Source organism: Chelonia mydas, chromosome 13 (genome assembly GCF_015237465.2).
Source record: "Chelonia mydas isolate rCheMyd1 chromosome 13, rCheMyd1.pri.v2, whole genome shotgun sequence".
NCBI classification, from domain to species: domain Eukaryota; kingdom Metazoa; phylum Chordata; order Testudines; family Cheloniidae; genus Chelonia; species Chelonia mydas.
This window is the reverse complement of record NC_051253.2, coordinates 1690792-1716082: the sequence shown is the minus strand read 5'-3', so window position 1 is coordinate 1716082 and position 25291 is coordinate 1690792. Positions and strand designations below refer to the sequence as shown.

The window sequence follows — 25291 nt, the reverse complement described above, 5'->3', positions numbered from 1 at the left end:
GGCTTGCTCTTTTCTACAAGAGACGAGAGGTGGGTGGCTGGGTGGGAGGGATCCTCTCTGCCTTACTCTGGTCGGGAACGGGATGGAGGTACGGAGGCACAGGCTGGCCTGACTCAGGCAGAGCCCTCCCTGCCCCTCGTCTGGCTTCCCTGCAACTTTTCTAGGGCACCTGGATTTCATTGAGGATCCGCCAGAAGAAAAAAGAGCCGCTTGCATGGACTGGAGAGAGTGGCAGGGCAACTAGATGCACTAGGAAAACTTCTAGCATCCAGGGAGAAGTGACAGTTACCTCCTTGCTCCCGCCAGCCTCCCTGCCACTTCCTAGCAAACCATGGTAATGCCTTCTGCTTTTGTACCTTTTTAATGACTTTTCCCACTAGCTTTCCCTGTCTGCTTCTCTCCTCTGTCCCCTGCTGCCAACACAGACCGCACACCTGGCCCTGCAGCAAAGTCCTAGCAGTAGGCTGCTGCTTTAACGCTCTCAGTGCATGGTGGGTGGCATCCTTTCCAAGGCCCTGTCTTTCTGTATGCTTTGCGCCACACTGGGCGCGGCTGTCAGCCCCGAAACGCGAACGCTCAGGTGTAACGCTGCTCCTTGCCGAGTGGGAATGGGGAGACAGACTGACGACAGAGCTCGCTTCTAAGACCATTTGTGCCTGGGAGAATTCCCTTCTCACGCAGAGACTGTGTCTCCAGCAGACTGAGCAGACGTTTGGCACCAAGTAGAAAGAAGCGTACAAAGATCACTAGCAGCTGTTTGGATGGAAGTGTGTGGGACTGCAAAACATTGTGGTTAAAACCTCCCCGCACTCCCTTGTTATGGCTGCAGGGAATTAGAGCCAGAAACTGTGTGTTAATAAGTTCGCTGCTTCTCCCTTTGCTATGCAGGGATGATATTCCTTACGCCGTCGGTCCCTATGCTAGGGCTCTCAAGAGCTGCATTACTGTTAGTGGACACCGTGCCGCTTTGAGCGGCTGGGATGTGCTGTACGGACCTTGTCTCTTACCTTCCCTGATGCTTTGACTCATCTTTAAAGTTTGGATCCTGCAGTCCTTGCTCAAGCTAAACTCCCCTGATGTAAGAGCTGCAGCAGCGGGAGTGGAATTGTTATTGGCTGCTGGTTCGTGCTCTCAAAGCTCTGCGTAAGGGAGAGGGAGTGGTATGCTTGGTGACTTGAGAGTTAAATGAACAACCTTACTGTGCCAAAACTGTATGTATTGTGAAGATCTAACCCTTCCCCGAGATCCAGACAGACAGCTTTATAAAAACAGATGGGGATTTTGGGGAAACATCCTTGTCTCCATTTTAACTACACTTTAGGTTATTGAAATGGAAATAACTTATAAAATCTCAGTCTCTTTATGCTCTTAGTGACTTTTGTTTTCTTTTTGCACTTCACTTAAATTGGTCGAAGAAAGTCGACTGGTCAGTTCCCTTTGGTTCCTAATCACTCCCTAGTTAGTGTCCCTTTTTGCCTCGCATTTGCATGCGGCTGCTGCTCTCTATTCACAGTCAAATCAGTCTCATTTACTGATGGGAGGTTTTTTGGTAACATTTCATTAAGTCGTTTTGTCATCTTGGGCCAAATTATCCCTGGTGGAATTGACCTTGGTGGAATTACACCAAGAATAAAGTCGGGTCATTAGGATTTGTAAAATCCCACTCTCCTCTTCTCTCTCTCTCTCTCTGTCTCTACATGGGGGCCCCAAATTCAGTTGACAATTTTCTTTAACCCTGGTTTAAGAGGGCCCTGCTGCTTTACAAATTACAGCATTAATTTGAACTGGTTCATCGGGGGGGTGAGGGGGGATTTGGACTTCTTCATCTCTGTTTTATTACAGCAACTGGACACCCAGTGAATTCAGTACCTCACCAGCTGGTGGAAGGTGGCTAAATTACCGAGCTCTCCTTTGAGATTTGGGAGTAACAGCACCGGCTGCTCCATTCACTGTCCCAGTCAACAGACCAAGGAAGGGCATGAGAACCAGCAGACAGGGGGTTTGAAGTGCCATGGTACCCAGACAGCAGGACAGAACGGAGAGATGAAGCTGACTTGCAAGACAGTCTACAAAAGAGTAGGATCCTCATGCCCCAAAGCCACCCAACCAGGCCCCTTGCGCCAATCTGACTGGGGGAGAAAACCCAGTATTGTGCAAGTGTCTGTTTGCAGGGGACGCCAGATCTCAGCGGAGGTCAGGAGGCCAGCACTGTATGGGCTCACATGGACATAGCTCCCTGCCTCCCGCATCCTCTCTAGAGGAGGTCCCTGCAGGTCAGGGCAGAAGCAGATTGACACAAGCTTGCTTTGCAGCCCTGCACCATGCTGTGCGGCCATAGCGTAGGAGACGCTTCATAGAATCATAGAATCATAGAATATCAGGGTTGAAAGGGACCTCAGGAGGTTATCTAGTCCAACCCCCTGCTCAAAGCAGGACCGATCCCCAATTAAATCATCCCAGCCAGGGCTTTGTCAAGCCTGACCTTGAAAACCTCAAAGGAAGGAGATTCCACCACCTCTCTAGGTAACGCATTCCAGTGTTTCACCACCCTCCTAGTGAAAAAGTTTTTCTTAATATCCAACCTAAATCTCCCCCACTGCAACTTGAGACCATTACTCCTTGTTCTGTCATCTGCTACCACTGAGAACAGTCTAGAGCCATCCTCTTTGGAGCCCCCTTTCAGGTAGTTGAAAGCAGCTATCAAATCCCCCCTCATTCTTCTCTTCCGTAGACTAAACATCCCCAGTTCCCTCAGCCTCTCCTCATAAGTCATGTGTTCCAGTCCCCTAATCATTTTTGTTGCCCTCCGCTGGACTCTTTCCAATTTTTCCATGTCCTTCTTGTAGCGTGGGGCCCAAAACTGGACACAGTACTCCAGATAAGGCCTCACCAATGTCGAATAGAGGGGAACGATCACGTCCCTCGATCTGCTGGCAATGCCCCTACATATACATCCCAAAATGCCATTGGCCTTCTTGGCAACAAGGACACACTGTTGACTCATATCCAGCTTCTCGTCCACTGTAACCCCTCGGTCCTTTTCTGCAGAACTGCTGCCAAGCCATTCGGTCCCTAGTCTGTAGCGGTGCCTGGGATTCTTCCGTCCTAAGTGCAGGACTCTGCACTTGTCCTTGTTGAACCTCATCAGATTTCTTTTGGCCCAATCCTCCAATTTGTCTAGGTCCCTCTGTATCCTATCCCTACCCTCCAGCGTATTTACCTCTCCTCCCAGTTTAGTGTCATCTGCAAATTTGCTGAGGGTGCAATCCACACCATCCTCCAGATCATTTATGAAGATATTGAACAAAACCGGCCCCAGGACCGACCCTTGGGGCACTCCACTTGATACCGCCTGCCAACTAGACATGGAGCCATTGATCACTACCAGTTGAGCCCGACAATCTAGCCAGCTTTCTCTCCACCTTATAGTCCATTCATCCAGCCCATACTTCTTTAACTTGCTGGCAAGAATACTGTGGGAGACCGTGTCAAAAGCTTTGCTAAAGTCAAGGAACAACACGTCCACTGCTTTCCCCTCATCCACAGAGCCAGTTCTCTCGTCATAGAAGGCAATTAGATTAGTCAGGCATGACTTGTCCTTGGTGAATCCCTGCTGACTGTTCCTGATCACTTTCCTCTCCCCTAAGTGCTTCAGAATTGATTCCTTGAGGACATGCTCCATGATTTTTCCAGGGACTGAGGTGAGGCTGACTGGCCTGTAGTTCCCAGGATCCTCCTTCTTCCCTTTTTTAAAGATGGGCACTACATTAGCCTTTTTCCAGTCGTCCGGGACTTCTCCGGATCGCCATGAGTTTTCAAAGATAATGGCCAATGGCTCTGCAATCACATCCGCCAACTCCTTTAGCACTCTCGGATGCTGCGCATCCGGCCCCATGGACTTGTGCACGTCCAGCTTTTCTAAATAGTCCCGAACCACTTCTTTCTCCACAGAGGGCCGGTCACCTCCTCCCCATGCTGTGCTGCCCAGTGCAGTAGTCTGGGAGCTGACCTTGTTCGTGAAGACAGAGGCAAAAAAAGCATTGAGACATTAGCTTCCTGCATTGTCGGAAGGGGTTTTTCCACTGCTGTAGGGAATCCACCTCCCCACGTTGCGGTAACCAGGCTGACAGAATAATTTGTCCATTGACCAAGCCACGTGTACACCAGGGCGAGGTTGGCTTCACCACGGTGCTTAGAGGGTGTGAATTTTTCACACCCCTGAGCACCACAACTATGTTGAACTAATTTTTACACGTAGACCAGGCCTGAGGCTGGCAAGTCTGACACCGCTTTCACTTTAAAATGGTAAACAGAGAGCTCTGCAACCAGGCTGAAATCTGCCTCACTGAGAAGTGAGAATTTAATGGCAGGGTGTGTCTACCTGGGGACACTCAGGAAAGCTCCTCAGAATTAGCTAAAAGGTGTGCCGTTAAAGTGCATTAGCTAAAACCCACTAAAGCTAATTAAGCTAAGCTGGACAAAGGCAACTTTACTTCTAAAGTAGCATGTCCACACAGGGGTTTAATGTGCTTTCACTAGTGCACTCTAAATTCACACCTTGGGATGATTCCACTTAACTTCCCCCAGTGTTCCCATGTCGACATGTGTGTGACAGTCTCGCCCCCTCAGTCCCCGTGTGACAGCTACAGACCCCGCGGGGCAAGTGGCTGGGCTTGTTCAAGTACCAGAAAGCCATTGCTGATACAGCTCTTGGCTGGATCAATGGGAGGTTGCTAACTAAAGCTCCTCTCGGCTTGAGACTGTGCTCAGAGCTTTGGAATTCCTCCATATCAAGTAGAGTTAAATTTGGAGACTGACCTTCCTACCAGGTCAAGAAGCTCAGATCTGTAGCAGGTCAAGCTTGACAGCAGGAGATAAACGCGCTCTCTCTGTTATCTAGGGATTGAACAGAGACAGATCAGGAGATTTTACAGATCTATAAAAACTCAACACATCCTAGTTAAAAAGTACATTGGGGTTAATTCTCCCACCAGCTCAGATTTTGCAGAAACATTGGTTTGCATGCTCAGAAACCTCCATTTGTGTGTGTCTATGGGCCTCTGTACATGCAAATCCAGGCAAGTCTTTATTTGTCCACCTGTCCACTTCCTTCACAAATAGTAGCGCTGGGAGTGCTATCTCAGGCTATTATAGCTGCATTAGTATTTACTCTCCATGAATGGCTTGAAAGCCCATCCTAAAGGCTTGAAAAGCCAATGTCTGTCCCTACTAGTTATGTGGTTTTTCTATTTGACAACAATTTTTATTTCCCCCCACCCCGTTACAGCTGAAATTTAACATGAACTCATCCTGATTGCTTCCCTTTGTGCACCAGTTATGACAGTCATATTAGCACAGCCTGGGAAACAGGGTTTGTTTAATTAACTGCTTCTGCAGAGTCAGGTCAGCGAATTGGAAATATCATTGAGTGGGCCTTACACAAATGGTGGCTCTTGTTTTAGTCTGGCGGGTTTTGTTTTGCAAGGAATGGGGCTGTAGAATATGTAGGATATTTCCTAACAGATTCTCCAATGATTGGTTGGGAATCAGTGAAATGTAGGGATGAGGCTGAACCAGAGCAATCAAGGTGCCTGGCCTCATGCATTGTCAGCCCTCCCCGCAATTGTATTTCTAAGACACCTGCCAGTGTCTGGGAAAGAGCTTAGCTGTGAACAGCTCTGAACTAGGGGGAAGCTGGGACCGGATCTAATCTCCCTATAATGGGCTGAGCCAAATCACCAGGTGTGAATACTCCTGAATCTGAGGAGTTTAGAATTTGGAGCCTGCACTTGGAAACTCAGGCTCACCACAAATCAAACTAGTATAAACCTAGGCATACTGGTAACCCTTTAAATCAAAAGCCCCTTAACAGGTCTGTTCAAAAGACAGTCCTTGTGACGCGAGTGGCATCTCCCCAGTTGGCTCAGACCTTTAGACCGTTCCTCACTTCAGCAGTCTCGTAACTAATGTACACCGCGTCCCAGAAAAGCACGGTTACTCCCAAGGAAATGCGTCTGTTGCACATGGCTCTGCCAGCCACGCTGGTGTATTTAAATCAGTGTTCTTCCTTTACAGACACTTCCAGACTCCCACCAAGCTGGAGGGCCGGTCTGGAGGCTCTGTGAGGAGGCTGGGAAAGCGAGTGATGGATGGGGTATATTAAACCGGGGGAGGTGGGACAGGTCCCCAACGGGGGTGGAAACTGGCCCATTGCTAGTGTTGATCTGTCTAATGGATGATGCATTTCCCTGGCAGGATCCCCGGTCTCTGGATGCCGCGGTGCAGAACGCCCTGCTAGCCCTCTACCCGCCATTTGAAGTCACAGCCCCAACTGTCCTCAGCCAGCTCTTCCGCCTGCTCGACAGCAACTACCAGGGCGACGGGTTATGCTGCCTCCTTGATTTCCTGATTCCTGCCAAGCGCCTCTTTGAGCACGTGCGGCAGGCGGCCTGTGTGAGTCCATGGATAACAACTCCAGCCTCCCCCTCCCACAAGCCTCCCCAGAGCCCGGCTCTCAGCCCCAGGCCTGCCGTGGGTGCATGGGTGCAGGCAGGCTGCCCCCACTGAAGCAAGCTTTCCTTGTAGACACTAAAAGCTGTGCGATCCCACCTAGGGGCAGGGCAGTCTGGCAGCGAAGCAAGGAACAGGACAGGACGCCTGGATTCTCTCTTTGGGGCCTGCAGCAAATCACCTTATTGGGGTCTCATTTTCTCATCTATAAAATGGGATGATGACACTTCCCCAAGCCCCCCAGGTTGCTGGGTTTATTAATCATTGTGAGGCATCTTGTGGCACTGCAGAGTCAGTCTGTACATCATTATCCCCACCCCAAATGGGAATAACGGCCCGGCCCGGCCCGGCCGCACACCAGGACTGGGACAAATCGTCCAGTACGGGTTGCAAGGTTCTCGCAGACAGTGGAACAAAGGCCATATAATCATAATAATCCTGAGCTCTTACACAGCTCTTCATCAGTATCAAAGCACTTTACAAAGGAGAACAGGCTCATTATCCCCAATTTACAGATAGGGAAACTGAGGCCAGGGGAGGGGAGTGGCTTGCCCAAGATCACCCGGCAGGCCTGTGGGAGAGCCGTCTCCTGATTCCCTGTCCGGCGCTCCATCCACTAGGCCACATTCAGCTGGTCAGATACCATTTCATTAACATAGTGTTTTTTCTTCTCTTAGGCGCCTTACTTTAACTGCATCTTTCTCCATGAAGGCTGGCCCTTGTGTCTTCACGAGAAAGTGGTCATTCACCTTGCACCACTCAACCCCCTCTTACTACGCCCAGGAGACTTCTACCTCCAAGCAGAGCCCTACGGAGAGCAATCTGCCTGCATCACTGTAAAGTGCCTCTCTCAGGACTTGCGCACTGTGGAAGCAAGAACAGTTCCTGAATCCTCCTACACGCTGCTATTCACCAAGGAGTGGCTGGAGGAAATCAACCGAGACCTGGAGAGAGCACCTCTGCACACCTGCCTGGTAGCCACAGAAAAGGGAATTGTCCCTGTGCCTTGGAGTAAGATAGCCACGCCAGAATTCGTCAGCAAACCCAAAGCAGCACCAAGTCCCACCCAGGTCGGAGAGTCCCTTCCAGCACATGCACTGGACCTGGGCAGCTCTGAAGGGATGGTAGAGCCAGCATCACAGAGCTGCACAATGTCTTTTTGCATGACTGATGCTCAGGTGCCACATGGTGACAGCCTGGGTAACGTCCAAGACGGCAAAGATGTTCCCTGGAGGGCCAGCCAGGGCAAATATCCAGGACTCATCAAGGTGGATCAAGCAGGATTGTGGAAGAAGCCCAGTGTGTTCGTTGTGCCAAGCCTGTGCGATATCCTCAGCCAGGACCTGGACGGTGACTACGTCGACCTGCTGGAGTTTTCTGAAGAAATGAAGCTGGATCTTCTGGCCAGGTCAGAACCATCTGCTGAGCAACCTAGACCTTCTAGAGCAATAAAGGTGCCATCAGAGCGTAAATCACGGCTTCCAAGGGTGAACAGAGAGTCAGAAGCAGAAAAATGGACCTGTGGGAAAGGGCAGAGCTCAGAGGAGGGTCCCTGCACACCGTGTCTGAGGAGAAAACTGAACAGAGACCCAAAATTCCACGGGCCGAGGTGTCGATACCGTGAGTCCTACGTGGCCGCCCTTCAGAACCCTGTGAGCTTTGGCTCTGGCCTGATGGCAGCCATATTGGAGGAGTCTGATGTGCGCAAACCGGAGTTCCCTTCGGCAAGCACAGCTCCAGAGAGTCCAGCTCACCCCAGACAGAGGCCAGGCCAGGGAGCCGCTCCCAGACTCCTCTCTGGCTGTCTTCAGAAGGTAGCGACTCAGGAAACGAAAGCCGAGGAGGTGACAAAGCAGGGATACTTAAAGCTTCTCAAGTCTCCTGCTGGTGCAATGAGAAACCTCCCTCGGTCACAGTCTCCCCCTGCCAGCCATAAATTCTCCTTCTTCAAAGGCCAACGACAACCAGCATCCCCAGGGGACAGTTTGTCTGGTACCAGCCAACATGAAGGGCCTCGGAAAAGGATGTCGGCTATTTACTCTCCCAGGATGAACAGAGCTAAGCCGGCTGGGAAAGGTAATAGCCAATAGAGGGTTGTACAATACTGGCTATAAAGCAATCGTGGTAGTAAGTTGTGCAAGCTTTGCCTCCTTTCCACTAAAAAGTCTGCCACATCTTTGATCTGTTTTCCTGGCCAGGTACCGATCAGATGGATGCGTCTCTCTTCGACATCAACTCTCTCCACGACACCAACTGTAAGAATGGTCTTTGTGCCGCCACCGTGAGCTCTCCTGCCCAGCAGCCACTGTCTGCAGAGTCCAGCCCTCAACGGCCACCCCAATGGCAGGATCTCTGCGCTGAGCTCTTGCACTCGGGCGTAGCTTGTTTGCCAGGTACTGAACGCAGTGATAGGATCATGATTAGACCTGCTCACTTTTCTTCATTCAAAATGTTTTTTTCAATGAAAGCTTTTTGTGGTCAAAGTGAAAATTTCTGCAGGGAATGTCCCACGGCCTACATTTTTTAGGGGTTTTGTTGCAAAATGGAAAGCACCAAAATGGCACAAATTTCAGCTGGTCATTTCAATAGAACTAAAATTATTTGCCGGGTCAGCTGAAATTTTTTTGAAGTGGCTGAGAACTAATTTTTAACTGAATATTTGGAGGCGGGGAGGGGGAGGGTGGGAGATTTACAATGAAAACTTGAACATTTCTGACAGAAACAAAAAATGCTGTAGGGAAAACCCAGACTTTTCCCAACCAGTTCTTATCTCCTGAAGGCACGGCACAGCCCCCCAGGTAGGCAGGGAAACATTCTCCCCCCATTTCACAGATGAGAACTCTGAGACACAGATGAAAGCCCCCCAGAGCCAGAATTAGAGCTCTCAACACTGCACTCATTCCTCCAGACCCTCTGACAAGAGCCTCCACCCCAGCTACTAGACCAGGTGGGAACCTGAGGCGTTAGCAGTCATCAAGGTGAAAGTGAGGTCATTGATTCATAGATTCATAGATATTTAGGTCAGAAGGGACCATTATGATCATCTAGTCTGACCTCCTGCACAACGCAGGCCGCAGAATTTCACCCACCCACTCCTGCAAAAAACCTCTCTTAGGTCATGCAGGAGTTTAGGCCAATAGTGTTTGCCGCAGCTGTTCCATGAAGTCCCCCAGGAGACATACTGGAGATGCTGTACCATGCAAGCAGCAGTCCCTAAGGGCTTTCAGGGAAACCATGCGGCCGTGGGACGGAGCAGTTCAAGGGAGCACGCAGTAGATGACATTTGGATTCTCTGTGGTCTCCCACTCCACAGCAAACGTAACATTGCCAAGTCCCCCGATACTTGGTGTTTTCCTTGAAGCCTCAATTCCTGGAATCATGGAATAGGTTGAAATGCTGCTTTGTTTTGTTTTGTTTTGTTTTTAAGAAAAAGCATGTCTCTAGCCTTCATGGTTGCAGAGAGAAAACAGCTTGAAAATGTGACTCTTAAAGGCTCAAAAAGAGAAGGCAAATAAAAGAGCCCAACCTTTGTTTTTGAACAATCTGATGTCTTTGGGGGTCTCCTGAACACAGGGGCTTGGGCAGTACTGTGAACTGGTCACGCAACGTTTGATTTTTCCTGGCTGCAGGGAGCACAGATAAGCTTGGCAGGGCCCTGATCCAGGTGACCACGAGCAGCAGAGCATGGGAAGCCACCTGGTGCTCCACCAGAGAGGTAGCCCAGCTCCTCCTTTACCTCTGCTCCATCCCCAGGTAAGGGGAGAACACAACACCCTTCCCACAACAGCCATGTTATAGCATAACCCTAGCAGAGCACCGCCCGGCGCAGCAGCCACTCAGCCTCAGTGTCCCAGCCAGTCTTCCACTGCTCTGCCCAGCCTCCAACACCTTCTGGGTTGCAGCAGGTCCCTTACAGTTCTACCCCTTGCAGGGCACGCCAATTCCAAAACAAGGAGGGAACAACGTGCATTTAAATTCTGCCTTTTCCTCGGGAAGATCTGCTAGGCCCGGGGCCCTGACCAGCCTTCTCCAGCCTCTGCTCTCTCTCTGCCTGCTCCCCGCAGCTGAGCAGGGCTCTGCCTTTTACCCTGGAAGCCAGACTTCTGTTCCAGGTATCTCAGTTTGGCTGACTAGGCCTCCAGCAGCCCATTAACCCCTTCCTGCCATGTATGGAGGCTTGCATGCCCCATTCCAATTCCTTTCAGGCAGCAGCATAGTTGAGGGTAAACACGGGTTAATGGAATTTGGGGAATATAGAGTTTAGGGGGCGGGTTCTGCCTGGGAGCTGGACATCCACACTCTGTCCTTTGCCTGCTTTGTGTCCCCATCCTGCTGCCTGGCAAAAGGGAGTCAGGTGGCTCTAGGCTGCTGGCAACTCTCTGGGGGCCCAGTCAATTATTGTGAAAGGCATTATTTCTGGAACTGCTCACTGTGGTGGTTTGGGGGCTTTTAACCCTCTGTGTGTAGCTGCATGGATTCCACCCGCCCCGTGCTGGAATGTGTACCACTGCCCCCTACTGGAGCACGTTGGACATTGCATTGGTAGTTCAGACGTTCTTTCCACCCATCCTTCAAAATCCCATGGCTTTGGGGGATGTGAAGATAAATAGCGTGTGTGATGTTGGGGGTGTGCAGGCATTTCTGAGGGGAGCAGGCAGACAGAGAGAGAGCAGAGGTGGGGCTCTTGCCATGGGGGAGAAGGCTGGCCAGGGCCAATGCCCAGAAGATCTTCCGGAGGAAAGGGAACAGTTTATGTTCATGTTCCAGGGTTTCAGCCTGAGACACAATCCCAGGAAGAGTCGCTGAAATATGTAACTAATTCAGAGGATAATGTACACATCACGTGCCTCTTTGTCAATGTCATTAGCCATTGTGCATGAGAGTGAAGTACTCAAGGCTAGAAACCAGGGCCAGCCATAGGCAAGGCCACCTACTCCTCACAGAAGAGAAAATTAGAGTTCTACCGTCCACTGAAACCTTGACTTAACTGGTAAATCAGGCTCTGCTTCTGGGGTCTTCGGATTGCTCCAGCCCTTCCCTGTTTGCGAGAGAAACATGCACACCCCCGCCACTCCCAAAGCCACCTACGCTACTGATGGTAAAATAACCCCTAGAGGGGTAGGTGTGAAGTGATGAACTGTTCACTGTCTCCATGCAGGAGAAGGCCTGGGGTAATCCCAGCCATGTATTCAAGGGTTCAGTACCATTAAATCCAGCAGGTATCTCCCTCAGCTTTGGTCTGGAATGGAGAAGGGTGGGGAGATGGGCCACAGCACCTCCTGTTGGTTGGTTTGAAGCTACAGCTTTGAAGAATTCACGTTCCCTATTGGCCTCAGTCTGGGCTCTCACGCGGGCGCTGACTTACTGCATGGCTGGGAGGGCGAGGACAGAGGTGCCAACTTGAAGTGTGGGGGAGAAGGGAGTGGGACAGCAGCTCTCAGGGGAAAGGAGGCCCTTAGAGTTTCCCTCACCAGACATCAGCGGGTGCACGTCTACACTGAGGCCGGAAGTGACCAGCGAGCTCCCAGCCTGGCAGACAGACTCAAGCGGGCGGGCTCGAGTGAGCGCGCTAAAACCAGAAATACAGAGGTTCCGGTGTGGGCTGCAGCTCAGGCTCTGATGGCGAGGGGTGAGTCGGGCTGGGCGCCCAAGCTGATGCCTCCACTGCCCGCATTGCTATTGTGGGCGCTCTAGCGCGAGCTCGGCTAGCACGAGTCTGTCTGCCCGAGCTGGAAGATTCGCTCCCCGCCGCAGTGCAGGCACCCAGACCCCGGGACGGTGCCTCCAGGAAAGGGGGGCATTTCCTCTCCAGCGGGGATGGGGAAACCCCAAATCAGCTGCTGAGGGTCTGCCACTCTTAATTAATGCCGTTTTCTTCCTCCAATCAGAGCTCACTGTGGTTTATTTCGTTCTCTAGGAGGGAAACAAGGGACAGAGGGCTGACCATTGTGGTGGATGCCAGGAGACAGCCTCCCTCCCTGACCTTGCACACGGCATTCAGATCAGTCCAGGTACACGCTGGTCTCTGTTCAGTGGTGAGCTTAGCGGGATAAGGGGGCCCAGGTAAGCACAGTCGGCTTGGGTGGGCGAGATCTTCTGCCAAGCTAATCAGTAAAGTTCGGCAGTGTTGTCCCGAATTTCCTCTGGAGTGTATTGCATGGGGTGGGGACCTGTGAGCAGGTCCCTGCTGGCCTAGAGCTGATCCTTTGACAGTCCCTTTGTCTACAGTGCCCTGAGGCCAAGATTTTGATCTCATCCACACTCTTTGCCCTAAGCATCCCCAAGATCATTTATTCAGGCAGGTCTCAGTTACCCTCTGTTGGAGTGGAATATGTTTATCTAGGAAACACTGCGTAGCCCCTGCTCTCCCTGGGACACCTGCCCAGGCTTCTCCTCCACAGTCCCAGTTACGGATCTCCCGGGGACCGTCAATGCATCTGGCCCCCAGCCGTCTGCGAGGTCGACGCTGTGCTGCTACACGCCAGCACTTTCCTGGTTGTCTGGTCTCAGAGTTGCCACGACAATTCTCGTCACGTGCAGAGTAAGCAGAGGATGTCCTGCGTATTGCCAGGAGTGACATTCACTCTGCCCTCCCCTGCAGAGATCTTCACCTGCCTCCGTCCATGCTGTGTTGCTGTTGGCAGAGAAGGAGGTGGCTGCACACCTGGAGAAGTTACCTGGAATGCAGGTGAGGGCTGGAGCAGCGTTTTCAGCAGCTGCTCCCTAGCCTCGTCTCTATACCATTTGCACCTTCTCCTGCAAGGAGAACAGAGTCTGTATTGACGGATGGTCCCTTCCTTTCCTCCCTCGTCTCTGCAGTCAGGGGGATGGAGCTGGACCGACGTGCTCCCCCACCTCATCTCCACCTTGGCCTAGCTCACCAGGGCTCCATCTGTGCCGGCAAGAGCAGTGGCTAGATGGATTCTCTCTGTCTGTGTGTCTGCCCTGGTCGTGTTGCTAGAGCTCAGGTTCCACTATTCCCATGCCATCGTCAGTAGAGCCTGCCCAGGTGCACAGTCCTTCCTCTCGTTATGGAATACCTGGACCCATTCTCGGACGAGGAGCAGGGAGAGGTGCCCTTCTCTCTGTCTGTGGGGCCTTTATCCTATTGTCTGTCTCCCAGGCAGGTAATTCTTGCCGCCCTCGCATTGTCTGACGGCAGTAATGGACTGCAGCCACCCAGGGGAAGCCGAGTACTTTCCCAATTACTTCCACACGCTGGACACGGGCATTAGCATAATAACTCAGAACTTGAAAGGGTTTATTATTCTTTTAATGCTGCTCTGTTTAATTAATATAATGTGAAATATTAATGAGTTCGATTACCCAGCTTGGCTGTCCTGGCAGATTTACTAAAATGCCAGCGTTCTGCTGTGCATTCGAAAACCACAGAGCCCCAGGGAGCTCCAGTTAGAGATAGTGACTTTTCTGAGCCAGCGCTGGGGTCAGGGTCTCGGGAAGGAACCAGAACTGCTAAAATGCCAGGGCCAGCAGCTTTTCTCACCAGGCCCCATGCAAAGCCTGTTGAAGCCACTTCAGTGGGCTTTGGGTCGAGTCCCCAGTGGGCAACACCCTGAGGTCTGTACTCAGCGAGCGTTTGCCTGAATAAAGACCGAGTGTGAGAAACCACAGCTGCACACAGACCCCAGGGTCTTGCATGGGGATGAAACCAGGGTGAAACAAGCCCCTCTAGCTCTTGAGCCAACAGAGGAACTGACTCATTTGCTGCCCGTAACTAGCAGGCAGTTCTGCTCGCTAGAGGGAGACACAGCTGCGCGCACTGAGCCAGCCCATTGCATGTGGGATTCAGGATTTACAGCCTAGCCAGGCAGGAGCGGACAGCTGGGAATCTCAGCCAGCAGCCTCTCCTTCTGACTCTTCCAGCCCCATTTTGCAGATTCAGGCAGCAGGGATCATTTGGAGAAGGAGAGAGGGATTTTCATGCCCAAAGGCTTCAGGATCCCCTCGGGGAAGCCTTGCCAAACCAGACTCTTACCCACCACTCTCACAGGCAGTGGTGGGCTGGAGCCGCTTCACACAAACCGGTTGTTAAATTTTGAAGCCGGTTTAGAACCGGTCGTTAAAGGGCTGGGGAAGCTCAGGCGGGATGGACAGGATGTGGCCCACGGGACCGTCCTGTCCATCCCGCCTGAGCTCTCGGCTGGGGAGGCTCCCATGTGAATTTTTACTGACCCGGCGGCACTCCGAGCCTTCGGCGGCACTTCGGCAGCGCGTCCTTCACTCACTCTGGGTCTTCGGCGGCACTTCGGCAGCGCGTCCTTCACTCACTCCGGGTCTTCGGCGGCATTTCGGCGGCAGGTCCTTCAGTGCTGCCGAAGACCCGGAGGGACTGAAGGACGTGCCGCCGAAGTGCCGCCCAAGATCTGGAGCGAGTGAAGGAACCGGTTCTTGAGCTTCTGGCAGCTCATCACTGCTTACATGCCCCTGTAAGAGCTCACCATAGTATTTACAAGCGGTGTCCCTCCCTCCTGCAGGTGGAGGTGCTGACTTCCCTCAGAGCTCTGGGCCGATATGTCGACAGCACCCAGCTGACACCAGACTTGGATGGTACTTTCCCTTACAGCCACGGCGAGTGGGTTCAATTCTTCCAGGTGTCTATTATCATGGCCTTTAGCTTTCTCCTTGTGTTTGCTGCAGCCCTTGTCCCTCAGCAAGGGACTTGCTTCTCTTGGGGCATAAAACTGAAAGTGAAGATCACTGGCAAATCCCTGGTACCTTGGTAATGCAGGAAGACAATGTACGAGAATGCACAGGCTACCGGTACTGCAATAACACCCGACCGCGGGGAGAGTGAATTTGGTTGCAGGTTACGCCAACTGGTTGCAGCGCAATAAGTACACAATAAGTGTATCACAAAAATTGTATCTGTGTGTGTGTGTGTGTGTGTGTGTGTGTGTGTGTGTGTGTGAGAGAGAGAGAGAGAGAGAATTCCCATGGGATGCCCTGAAGCAAGCAGTGGTTTTCACGTGTGTTACACATAAGTTCAAGAAATTAACAAGAAGGCCCAGAACTTTAGCTAAATATCAATAGCTACCTCAGTTCTGCTTAGAAATTTATTATCTACAATGTCTCTCTGCAATTAACCTTCCCACCCTGCTTATTGGCTGCATTGCTATTCATCCATATTTCCACCTGATTGTTTCCCTATCAGCCATTAAACTACTGTCCGGCTGTTTATACATCCATCCAATCTAAACCTTTTCCCCCTCTCTACCCTAAGCCTGTTTTGCCATCCATCCGCCAGCCCTCCTGGCCCAGGACAGGCCAACCCACTTGTGTTTCCTTCCCCGTAGAAGCTACATCCCTTTGTGGCTGATCTCAAGCAAGCCTCCAAGCTACTGCAGAGCTCCATCCAGGAACTGGAGAAGGGCGACTTCCCAGAGGATATGCAGGTAAGAGCCATGGTGCCGAGTTCCAAACAGGACAGCCTGCAACCAGGTCTGGGCGCAGTTATCCCCCCAAACATCAGTATGTGCACTGTGCTGCCCATCATCTCCTGCTGCCCAATGGCAATCCAGCCCTGGGCAATTCCTGCCCACCGGGAGAGCCAGAGGAACTCTCTAGGTGCATTTGATCAAAAGCAGCAGTGAATCTCTCCCCCAGCCTTTGCTTGCTACATAATCAGTATTGAAGAGCACAGAAGCAATTATTATATTGCAAAACAATTTTTAAGCCAGCCTTGTGCTGTTCTGCTGGCCCAGCCCACCAGCTGCGCCAGGCCAGGCTGTATCGCTGCTTGGACAGGAGGCCTGCAAGGAACGGCATGCAGCAGTCATGGAGACCTGGCAAGGTGCGATGCACTGTTCTGCTGAAGATGCTCTTTATTGGCTAAGACTTAACACCAACACCCTGATTACTTGTGGTCACTGCAGATTCTCTGGGAAGGTCTGCAAGAGGAGGAGCGTGAACTCTAGTGCCCTGTCAAATTCCAGTCCATATCATTCCGAAGTGCCTGCCTGAAGCCCCTGTGCAGGTCCCAGTGGACACAGACAGCTGCCATGTTGCACCCCAAAGGTGGCTGCAGTCAGTGGTGGATGAGGTGATCTCTGCGTTGAGTTTGTTACTGTCTCATGCCCAGAACGCACGTTGGGATCCCCTGGCCAAGGGACCACAGAACCGTAGGGTTAGAAGGAACCTCAAGGATAACCCCCTGCTATGACGCAGGACTTGTGTCTAAACCCTCCAAGACAGACAGCTCCAGCCTCCTTTCGAAACCCTCCAGTGAAGGCGCTTCCACAATTGACCTAGGCCGTCGGTGACTAGATAGCTCCTCCAGGGCTCTATTTGCAGGACAATGTGCGTTTCCCATGGCACGTGGCATTTAACTCCATTTTGTCCCAGGGTAAAATCAATTGCCCTTGGCCTTTTCTGACCTCAGGCTGTGTCCCCTCTCTTGCCTTCGCCCCTGACCGCCGACTTGGTGCTGTTGATTCAGAGGGTGATGGGGCAAAGGGCAGGGCAATCCCAGTGACAAGCGTGTGTGTCTCTGATCCTTGGGCAGGAGGCAGCCGAGTGCACGGAGAGGTACAGGGAGCTGATGAAGGCAGTGCTCAGCAACGTGCAGCTGGTCAGCTTGCAGAGAGAGGGTGGGGCCACGCTGGCCAGGCTGAGGAAGGAGGCATCCCGGCTTAGCTTCTCACCGGACGTCAGGTATGGAGGCCTGGAGCCATCCCTGCCCCAGAAGAGGGACACTGAGCACCGAGCTCTCACCCTACTGGCTTCAGGATGCTTGTGCCTTTGGCATTGGCTGCACTTGCAGATCCCCTGCTCCTCTGGGGACAATGCAGCCTATTACCCTCCAGCACAGGCCTCTCGCCAGCCCTTCAAGGTGTTCCCCCCACCACCCGCTTCCCCAGGCCTAGCTCTGCCAGCTCCCACCAAGCCTTCAGGCCCAAGCTCCCAGGAGTGGTTCCACCGCCCCTTTCAGCCCAGGCCTGGAAGGCGGCCATGGACCGTTCGCTTGAGCAGGGTGAGGTTTTTCCCCCTGGGCTTTGCTGGAGAACGTGTGCATGTGTCACTAGGAAGAAGAGGAGCTTGTGTCCCCTGCAGAGCTCAATTCGGTGCAACTATAAACAGATGTCATCCAATGTTACTTCATTTTATTTTCTAGTGTGGCTGCTAGATGGCACTGCTTCCCAATAATATCACATTGATTCCAGCCAGCCGCCCGCCACAAAACCTGCTGGTTTCCTTCTCCCTCAGTTCACGCCACTCTTCCCCCACTCCTTTGCCTGAGCTCCTCTGCCTCGCTTTCGCACACAGGCTGTGACAGAGTCAGGTGGGGTGGAGGATATTTCCAAGGTGATAGAGAGCGGAGTTGGCAAGCGCCATCCCTCCCTCTGGTATCCAGCATCCAACTCCAACCTGCTCAGTGTAACTGGGAGATGGCTGGACATGTGCAATCACCTGACATTACACCTGCAGCTATTCAGGCTCCAAACACCTGGAGAGTAACATGTACCTTGCCCCAGGGCCGGCCAATCTGTGGGCACAAACTGCTCCCACACAGAGCAATACAATGAGGTTTTCTGGACAGGTACAAACCCAGTGAGTCCCCTCGTGTGTTAATGGGATTGGAAACATTTGCAGCCTGGCTCAGCTTGTGGCAAAGCATCACCTACAAGTTACAGCCCCTCTGCGACCTCCGCTCTGGCTCCCAAGCTGGGCTACAGCGCGGAGGAACAGGACTGCGGCTCTTCCACTCCGCACATGCCATCCTTCAGTGCCACTGTGCTAATAAGCAGAGCAATCTTTGCACACGGTCTTTCTCAGCTCCCAACAGAGTGCATCAGGGTCGTAACTAGAACCCAGCTCCAGGGAGCACACGGACAAAGGCTAGGGTTCCCCTGTGCCCATTAAAGGGATTGTGATGCTCAGAGGACTCCCTCTGTTGGTTTCTTTACCAGGAATCAGAAGGGAACAATCTGAATTGTGTGTTCAGCTCTAATTCTAGGAGGGGTGGATGGTCTTCTGCACACCAGCGGCTGATATGTTGTAGGTGAACAGAGAGGGGCCAGATATACTTATCACCCTTTTTGTTCTTAAGGAACAGCATGGACTCAGCCATGGGCCTCTACAACCAAGTGGAAGAAGAAGTTCACACTTTGGTGATGAAATCCAACAGCTGCCTGGAGCGCCTGGAGTTTCTCCAAAAGATCCAGGAGTTTGAGGCAGAATTCAGCAAGGTGAGTGCTTTCCCCAAGACATACTGCCGGAAAGGACCGCTTGCACCTTGGATACCATGGCAACATTTGCTGAATCTCATTCATTGAATCCAGGACCCAGTCACTAAGTGACAGAGCAAAAGATTTCTTTGCTTCAGCTCTGAGTTGAGTGAAGCAAATAAACTTCTCTGCTTATAGCGTGGGTCACTGATACCAAGGGAACATGGAGAACAACAAGATTTTCTTGAAGCCCTGATTTTAATCACTAGGTTACTGGGAAAAATATGTTCACGAATTCTGTGAAATCTGGATGACCCAAGGGAAGGAGGGGAAATTCCCAGGGAAGTGGCAGCTGTTAAATAACTGAGATCTCATGGAAATCCTATATATTTCTTCTCATAGCTCACTTGCTGGATTGATGAAGGAGTTTCTCGGCTCCATGAGCTGAGCACTGAGGAATGGAGCCCGGACAGCCCAGAGAGATCCTACCAGCAGTTTAAGGAATTCTTTATTCAGGCTACAGTACGTTTGAGGATGCTTTTCTGTAACCTGTGTCCTAGCTATAGCTATATTGTCTGTGTCTGGAACATGGTCCTTGCTAGGGCTCTTTGCCAGATACTCAGAATGAACCAGAATTAGAGCTTCTCGCATTTCATTGCAATTTTGTTACAAATGGCCCAACATTGTTACAGATCTGCAGAAAATGCCATTTTTGACTGTTTGAGCAATAATGGGCCCATCTAAAGGGCTAGTATGATCAACATTTAATTGTCAGGTCAAATTTTTGCAAGGAGGTTCCCAGTGTTGCACAGCCCTAGTCCCAAATGTGAGACAATCCTTATACTTCTGGATCATGTATGGGCTCCGACCCCTAACACTCCTGCCTCCTCACCCCTCTCCCAGCCTCCAGCTCTGGAGGGCAGTCATTCTGTTCCAAGGGGGGGTCCAGTGCTGTGGGGAAGTCCAGGAGAGGGTTCTGTGGAGACTGAGGCTTCTGTTTAATCAACCCAAACAAGAAGCCCCATGCAATGCACTGAATTAAATGATGTCAAAGCATGGGGAGTGTAGAATGAGACCCTCCACTCTTATTTCCTCCCAAGACAGAATGATTCTCTTCTGCTTCCTTGCACACCCAGACATGTTTGTGCCCAAATGGAGAACATTCCTCTGACTTTGTTGCTGAAATCTTCCAGCCGCAGAGCTCCTGGCCCTCAGCAAACAAGGCCCCCAGGATAAAGACAGCCGAGCCTGTTTAGGAATATATCGTTTTCCTTGTATCCTCCCTTAGGCTCACTACAACAAAGGACTTGTGCTCTGTAAGGAAGCTGCTGAGTTCCAAGGCTCCATGTTCCCAGAGGCACAAGCCTTCGAGGCAGCCAGAGGTACCGTGCAGGCCAAACTGAGGAGTTTCTACACGAACTTGGAGAGGCAGCAGGCTGAGCTGGAAACTCTGCTCAATCTCTGCAGGTTCTGTGACAAGGTGACTGTGCTAAGCTAACTGCTCCATATTGTTACACTGCAGCAAACTGGAACTAGACAACATTGCTCTCAGCCAGGGGATGGGAATCTGTAGGGCAGAGTGTGAAATGCATGAGCAGTGAAATAGTTTGAGGCCCCCAGTGCTGATTGCATAGCAAGGAAATGGAGCGCCCCCCAGCCTCGGCTCTCCCTAGAGGATGTGCTCTCCTGACACTGGTAGAGACAAACTAGTGAAGAAACTCAAGGCTGGTGATTATGATGGAGGTTCTGTAGGACTCCAGAAGGAAGTCGGTGTGGAGGGGCTGCAGCAGAACAGGGGATGAGAGGCGTTACAGAGGAATAAATAAGCAAGTGGGAAATGAGGTTTGGAGAGAGAGAGAAAAGTTCACTAGACGGAGAGCACGGGAAGGACGTTGCAGGTGGCTGAAGGTATAAGAGAAGGCTCTTGCACCAGCAGCAAGCGGGATCCTGGGGGAGGAGAGACAGCAGGTACTCGATGAGCAACAAAAAAACCCAAAAAACTATTGCTCTGTTTTCTAGATAACATTGCTTAACCTTGACTGCAAAATTCACGTGACTTGTGTGAAGCTTGGAGAGGGACAGCCAGCAAGTCGGGAGGCCCTACAATGCCTAGAGAAATCATTACAGAAGCTATCTGTGGAGTTTTCAGCAGAGAGGTTCCAGGAGATGAAGGTACAAGCCTACACCATGCACAGCTGCAGAGGACTAGAGGTATGGAACAAGGCATGGCAGAAGTGTCAAGAAACCAGGCAGATCCTCGAGGAGATACTGGAAAAATTCAAGGAGGCCCAAAGTGTTGAGCCAGACTGTAGTGGGGAGGAAGATTCTTTCAGCTCAGATGCTACTAAATCAGGCCCCAGAGTCCAAGGTAAAGTTCCTCATGTTTGCAAAGCAGCTTCCAACCCTGCCCAAGCATCAGCAGAAAGCAATACACACGTTCAAGAATCAGGATGCAAAGCAAGGAGTGAGATAGAATTAAAACCACATCTGCCCACAGACTCTGACCTAGACATAGATCCCAGGGACCCCAGGTGTTCTCAGCAGGAATCCTTGGACTGCAAGGATGTGCAGGAGGGCAGAGGTACTTATCAAGGCTCAATAGCAGCTGAAGAGTCTCCCCTGAGTGCTGCATGTGGAGCTGATCTTGAACAGAGAGAAGCCCCGGCTCCGAATCCCAGCACAGAGGCCTTAGGAAGCCTCCAAGTGGCACCCCCTCAGAAGCCACCTCTGACTCTTCCATCACAAGCCTGCTGCCCAGACAGTGGCCAGTTTCCTCAGGACAGCGCGAGCGAGTCCCTGGGTGATGCGCCTTGCTCAGCCCCCAGCACAGGTGCTCAGCAGCACTGGGGTAAGGTGCCGGAAGCAGCCCAATATTTCCAGGTATCCAGGCATGGCAGCTTTTCGTCTGAAGATACAGAGGCACAGAACTCGGCGCAAGACCCTTCAACAACCAATCTCCTTTTGCCCATGGAACTCGTGAGTCCTAGACTGTCCGGGCCTCTGGGAAAGCCCCTGGGAATCATATATCTGGAAAACCACCACACAAATAGCCATGCAAAAGCAAATGCCGAGTAAAACCAGCTCTTTCGAAACTAGGTTGGCTTTGTCTTTCCAATCCTGGCAACTTTGGCCACGGAGTGGATGTGCTGTCTAGTGGTCAGAGCACACGACTGGGCATCAGACCTACTGGGCTCTACTCCTTACCCTGCCATTGACTCATTTCTTGGCCTGAGGCAGGTTACTTCACTCCTCTGTGCCTAAGTTCTACCCATCTGCAAAATGGGGATAACAATACTTACCTACCTCACGGAGAGTTGTGAGGCTCAGTTAATAATCTTGAAGTGCTTTGTGGTCCTCCTATGAAAGGCATCCAGCTGGGTAAGTGAAGGGTACTGGTTGAGTTAACAGTAACGTTCTCCTGGTAAAAAGAAAAGGAGTACTTGTGGAACCTTGGAGACTAACCAATTTATTTGAGCATAAGCATCCGATGAAGTGAGCTGTAGCTCACGAAAGCTTATGCTCAAATAAATTGGTTAGTCTCTAAGGTGCCACAAGTCCTCCTTTTCTTTTTGCGAATACAGACTAACACGGCTGTTACTCTGAAACCTGCACTGATCATGCACCTCACTATAGGATGTTCCTCACTGCTGAATCTTCCCCTGTCCAGAGCTGCCAGGCCTCGGAGTGTAAATTGTTACCACAACAGAGCTATCACCAGATCCCTCCTTCCTCCTCCCAACTCCCCTGCCTTCCAGTGGAATTTCCCTCCTGCCTACATGTATTACTGTCTCCTTTCCCTCCTCATCTATGGGGCTACTGCAGCTTGTTTTGCAATATTTTGTCCCTGTTAAAACAAGGCTAATTTTATTAACAACAGTAAACCCCAAATGCCGAGCTCTCAGTGTAGAGCAGTGCAGAGGAAACTACATTCCAGCCGACAGTCAGACAGCGCCCAGAGTCTGTTCCAACTGCGAACAGAAATCCTTCTCGGGTGCTACTACTCCTGCAGGAGGAGCCAGAGGAATAAATTCAAGGTGAGCACCAAAATCCAGTCCTGATTCATCTTCTCTCAGCAGCTGTGCTCAGTACACTCTAAGTGGGCCAAAAAAGAAATGTCAGATTCTGCTCCTCTGAGGCTGTTCCCATAATCCATCCCCAGCAGACAGCCATTTATTCTCCTTAATCCAAGGGTGGACATTTCAGTTGGCTCCTGGACAGACTTTCAAGCACGCGGGACCCACCGGTGTGTGTACAAAACTGAGACAGGGATGTCCATAACTTGCATGCCCTGTTACAGAGACTGTGCATGCAAGCGGCCGTTGTTCGCAGTTTGCACACGCTGTTCCCCAGTAATCTTGCGTCTGAGTGGTTTAAAAATCCGTCCCTGGGTGTCTGCCTGGGAAGGGTTGTGGTGAAGTCTCGAGTGTTTTTCTTTTTAACAAAACATTCAAATCCAGGCTCATCTCTCAGACTGCACGGCCTCCTCCTCCTCCTTTTCCCCATCCCCTCGTCAGTTCAGAAGGGTGCGTTGTGTTTGGTTCCATCCTGTCCCCCACAGCCAGCCGGCAACAGAACGAGAGGACCTGCTTCCAGGCCTGTGGGGTCGGGTCACTGTCCTTCCTGGATTGTAAGGCGAGGAGGGACCATTCTGGTTACTAGTCTGATCTCCTGCATAAACATAGGGAGTTCAAGGCCAGAAGGGATTGTGAGATCATCTGGTCTGACCTAGATCACCAGGTCCTCAACTTTCACTCCGTTGCCCCTGTATTGAAACAACTCACTTATGTTTGGCCAAAGCATCTTCCAGACAGAAGCATCCAGCCCCAGGCTCTGAGTCTGCTTTTCTCCTCTCAAAGCCCTGTCGGACGCAGGATTTACACTGGACAAAGTCACCTCTCAGCCTTCGTTCCAATAAGCAAAGCAGATTGAGCTCGGTCACTGGCTCACTGCCAGCCATTTTGTCCAGCCCTCGTGCCTCTTTTCTGCACCTTGTCCAAAATGTGGACCTCAGACCGGGACACGGGATCCAGCATCGCTCTCACCAGTGCCATTTACAGAGGTAAATCACCTCCCGGCTCCACCTCACCACTCCCCCGTTTAGACCCCCAAGGACCACATGAGCCCCGTCTGCCACAGCATCACTCTGGGAGCTCCTGGCGAGCTGCTGGTGCACTGTGACCACTGGATCCTTTTCAGAGTCCCTGCTTTCCAGGACAGTCCCCCAGGCTGTAGGGATGCTCTTCACTCCTGTCCCGAGACGTATAACTGTGCATTTGACTGTATTAAAACACATTCTATTAAAATGGACCCAGAATACCAAGTAACCCGGACTGCTCTGTCTGACAGCCCTGTCCTCATCATTTTTTACCACTCAGCAAATCTTTGTGTCATCCGCAAATTTTATCAGCAGTGATTTTATATTTACTTCCAGGTAACTGATGAAAATGTCAAATAGCATTGGGACCAGCGCTGATCCCTGCGGAACCCCACTAGAAACACCCCCATTTGATGGTGATTCCCCATTGACAACTACTTGAGATCTGTCAGTTTGCCAATTCATAGTCCATTTAATGGGTGCTTTATTGATATTGTATAGCACTAATTTTTAATCCGAATGTCATGCAGTACTAAATCAAATTCCTTACAAAAGTCCAAGTATATTACATCCATGCAGTTATCTTTAGCACCAAACTTGTAACCTCATCAAAGAATGAAATCAGGTTTGTTGGACAAGACTTATTTTCTGTAACACTTGCTGCCTGGCATTAATTATATTCCTTTAATTATTAATTGAATCCTATATCAGATTTTCTATTATTTTGCCCAGGATTGAAGTCAAGCTAGCTGGCCAGTCATTCTGCTTGCCCTTTTTGAATGTTGTCACAAAATTAGCACTCTTCCAGTCTTCTGGAATTTCCCCGATATCCCATGTTTTATTAAAAATGAACATCAGTGAGACAGAGATATTCTCAGCCACCTCTTTTCAGACTCTTGTGTGCAAGTTATCCAGGCTGCTGATATAAAAATGTTTATCCCTAGTACATGTTGTGTAACTTACTCCTTGATTACTAATAGACTGGAAAGTACTCCATTCATCATGTGATACAAAAATATCACCCTGCTTCTTTCCAAATACAGAACAGAAATATTTATTGAACATTTATTTCTACCTTTTCTACACTATTAATTGTTTTACCATTTCCTTCTAGTAATTGGCCTATATCATTGCAAGGATTTCGTTTGTTCCTAATACATTTTAATAAACTCCTTAGTATTGTCCTTAGCCCTCCCAGATGTGGATTTTTCTGTAATATCTTTAGCTTCCTTTATCAATTTTCTATACTTCACAACTTCTAATTTATATCATGAGCTATCCATTCCGCCCCCCCGCCCCCCGCCCGTTATATGTGGCTTTTTTATTTCTAATTGCTGCGTTCACTACCCCATTGGACCAGGAGGGTTTTTAGCCAAATATTTTCTTCCTTGAGGTAGAATCCTGGCTTTTGGGACTCCTAATAAACTCTGCTTAAACAACTCCCTATTTTCATTTGCATTTTTCTGTGTAAAATTTTCCTCCTAATCAATTTCATTCATAG

The 25291-nt window shown here is 50.8% G+C and overlaps 1 protein-coding gene across 1 annotated transcript; it reads left to right on the top strand.

Annotated features, from left to right (window-relative positions):
• KIAA1755 (KIAA1755 ortholog) lies at window positions 1–25291 on the top strand. The gene is made up of 14 exons (XM_027833168.3): window positions 1–334; window positions 6256–6453; window positions 7188–8586; window positions 8709–8903; window positions 10140–10263; window positions 12428–12521; window positions 13112–13198; window positions 15006–15122; window positions 15825–15923; window positions 17033–17181; window positions 18578–18716; window positions 19098–19217; window positions 19984–20175; window positions 20715–25291. Exons 1-14 carry the CDS (start codon window positions 332–334, stop codon window positions 21768–21770), a joined length of 3972 nt encoding a protein of 1323 aa, XP_027688969.2. The 5' UTR covers window positions 1–331; the 3' UTR covers window positions 21771–25291.

Excerpts from the sequence above, each read along its gene's own strand:
- KIAA1755 (XM_027833168.3), top strand. Across the intron at positions 10,264-12,427 it reads TACCTCTGCTCCATCCCCAG|GAGGGAAACAAGGGACAGAG; the intron begins GTAAGGGGAGAA and ends TTCGTTCTCTAG. Across the intron at positions 18,717-19,097 it reads TTGAGGCAGAATTCAGCAAG|CTCACTTGCTGGATTGATGA; the intron begins GTGAGTGCTTTC and ends TTCTTCTCATAG.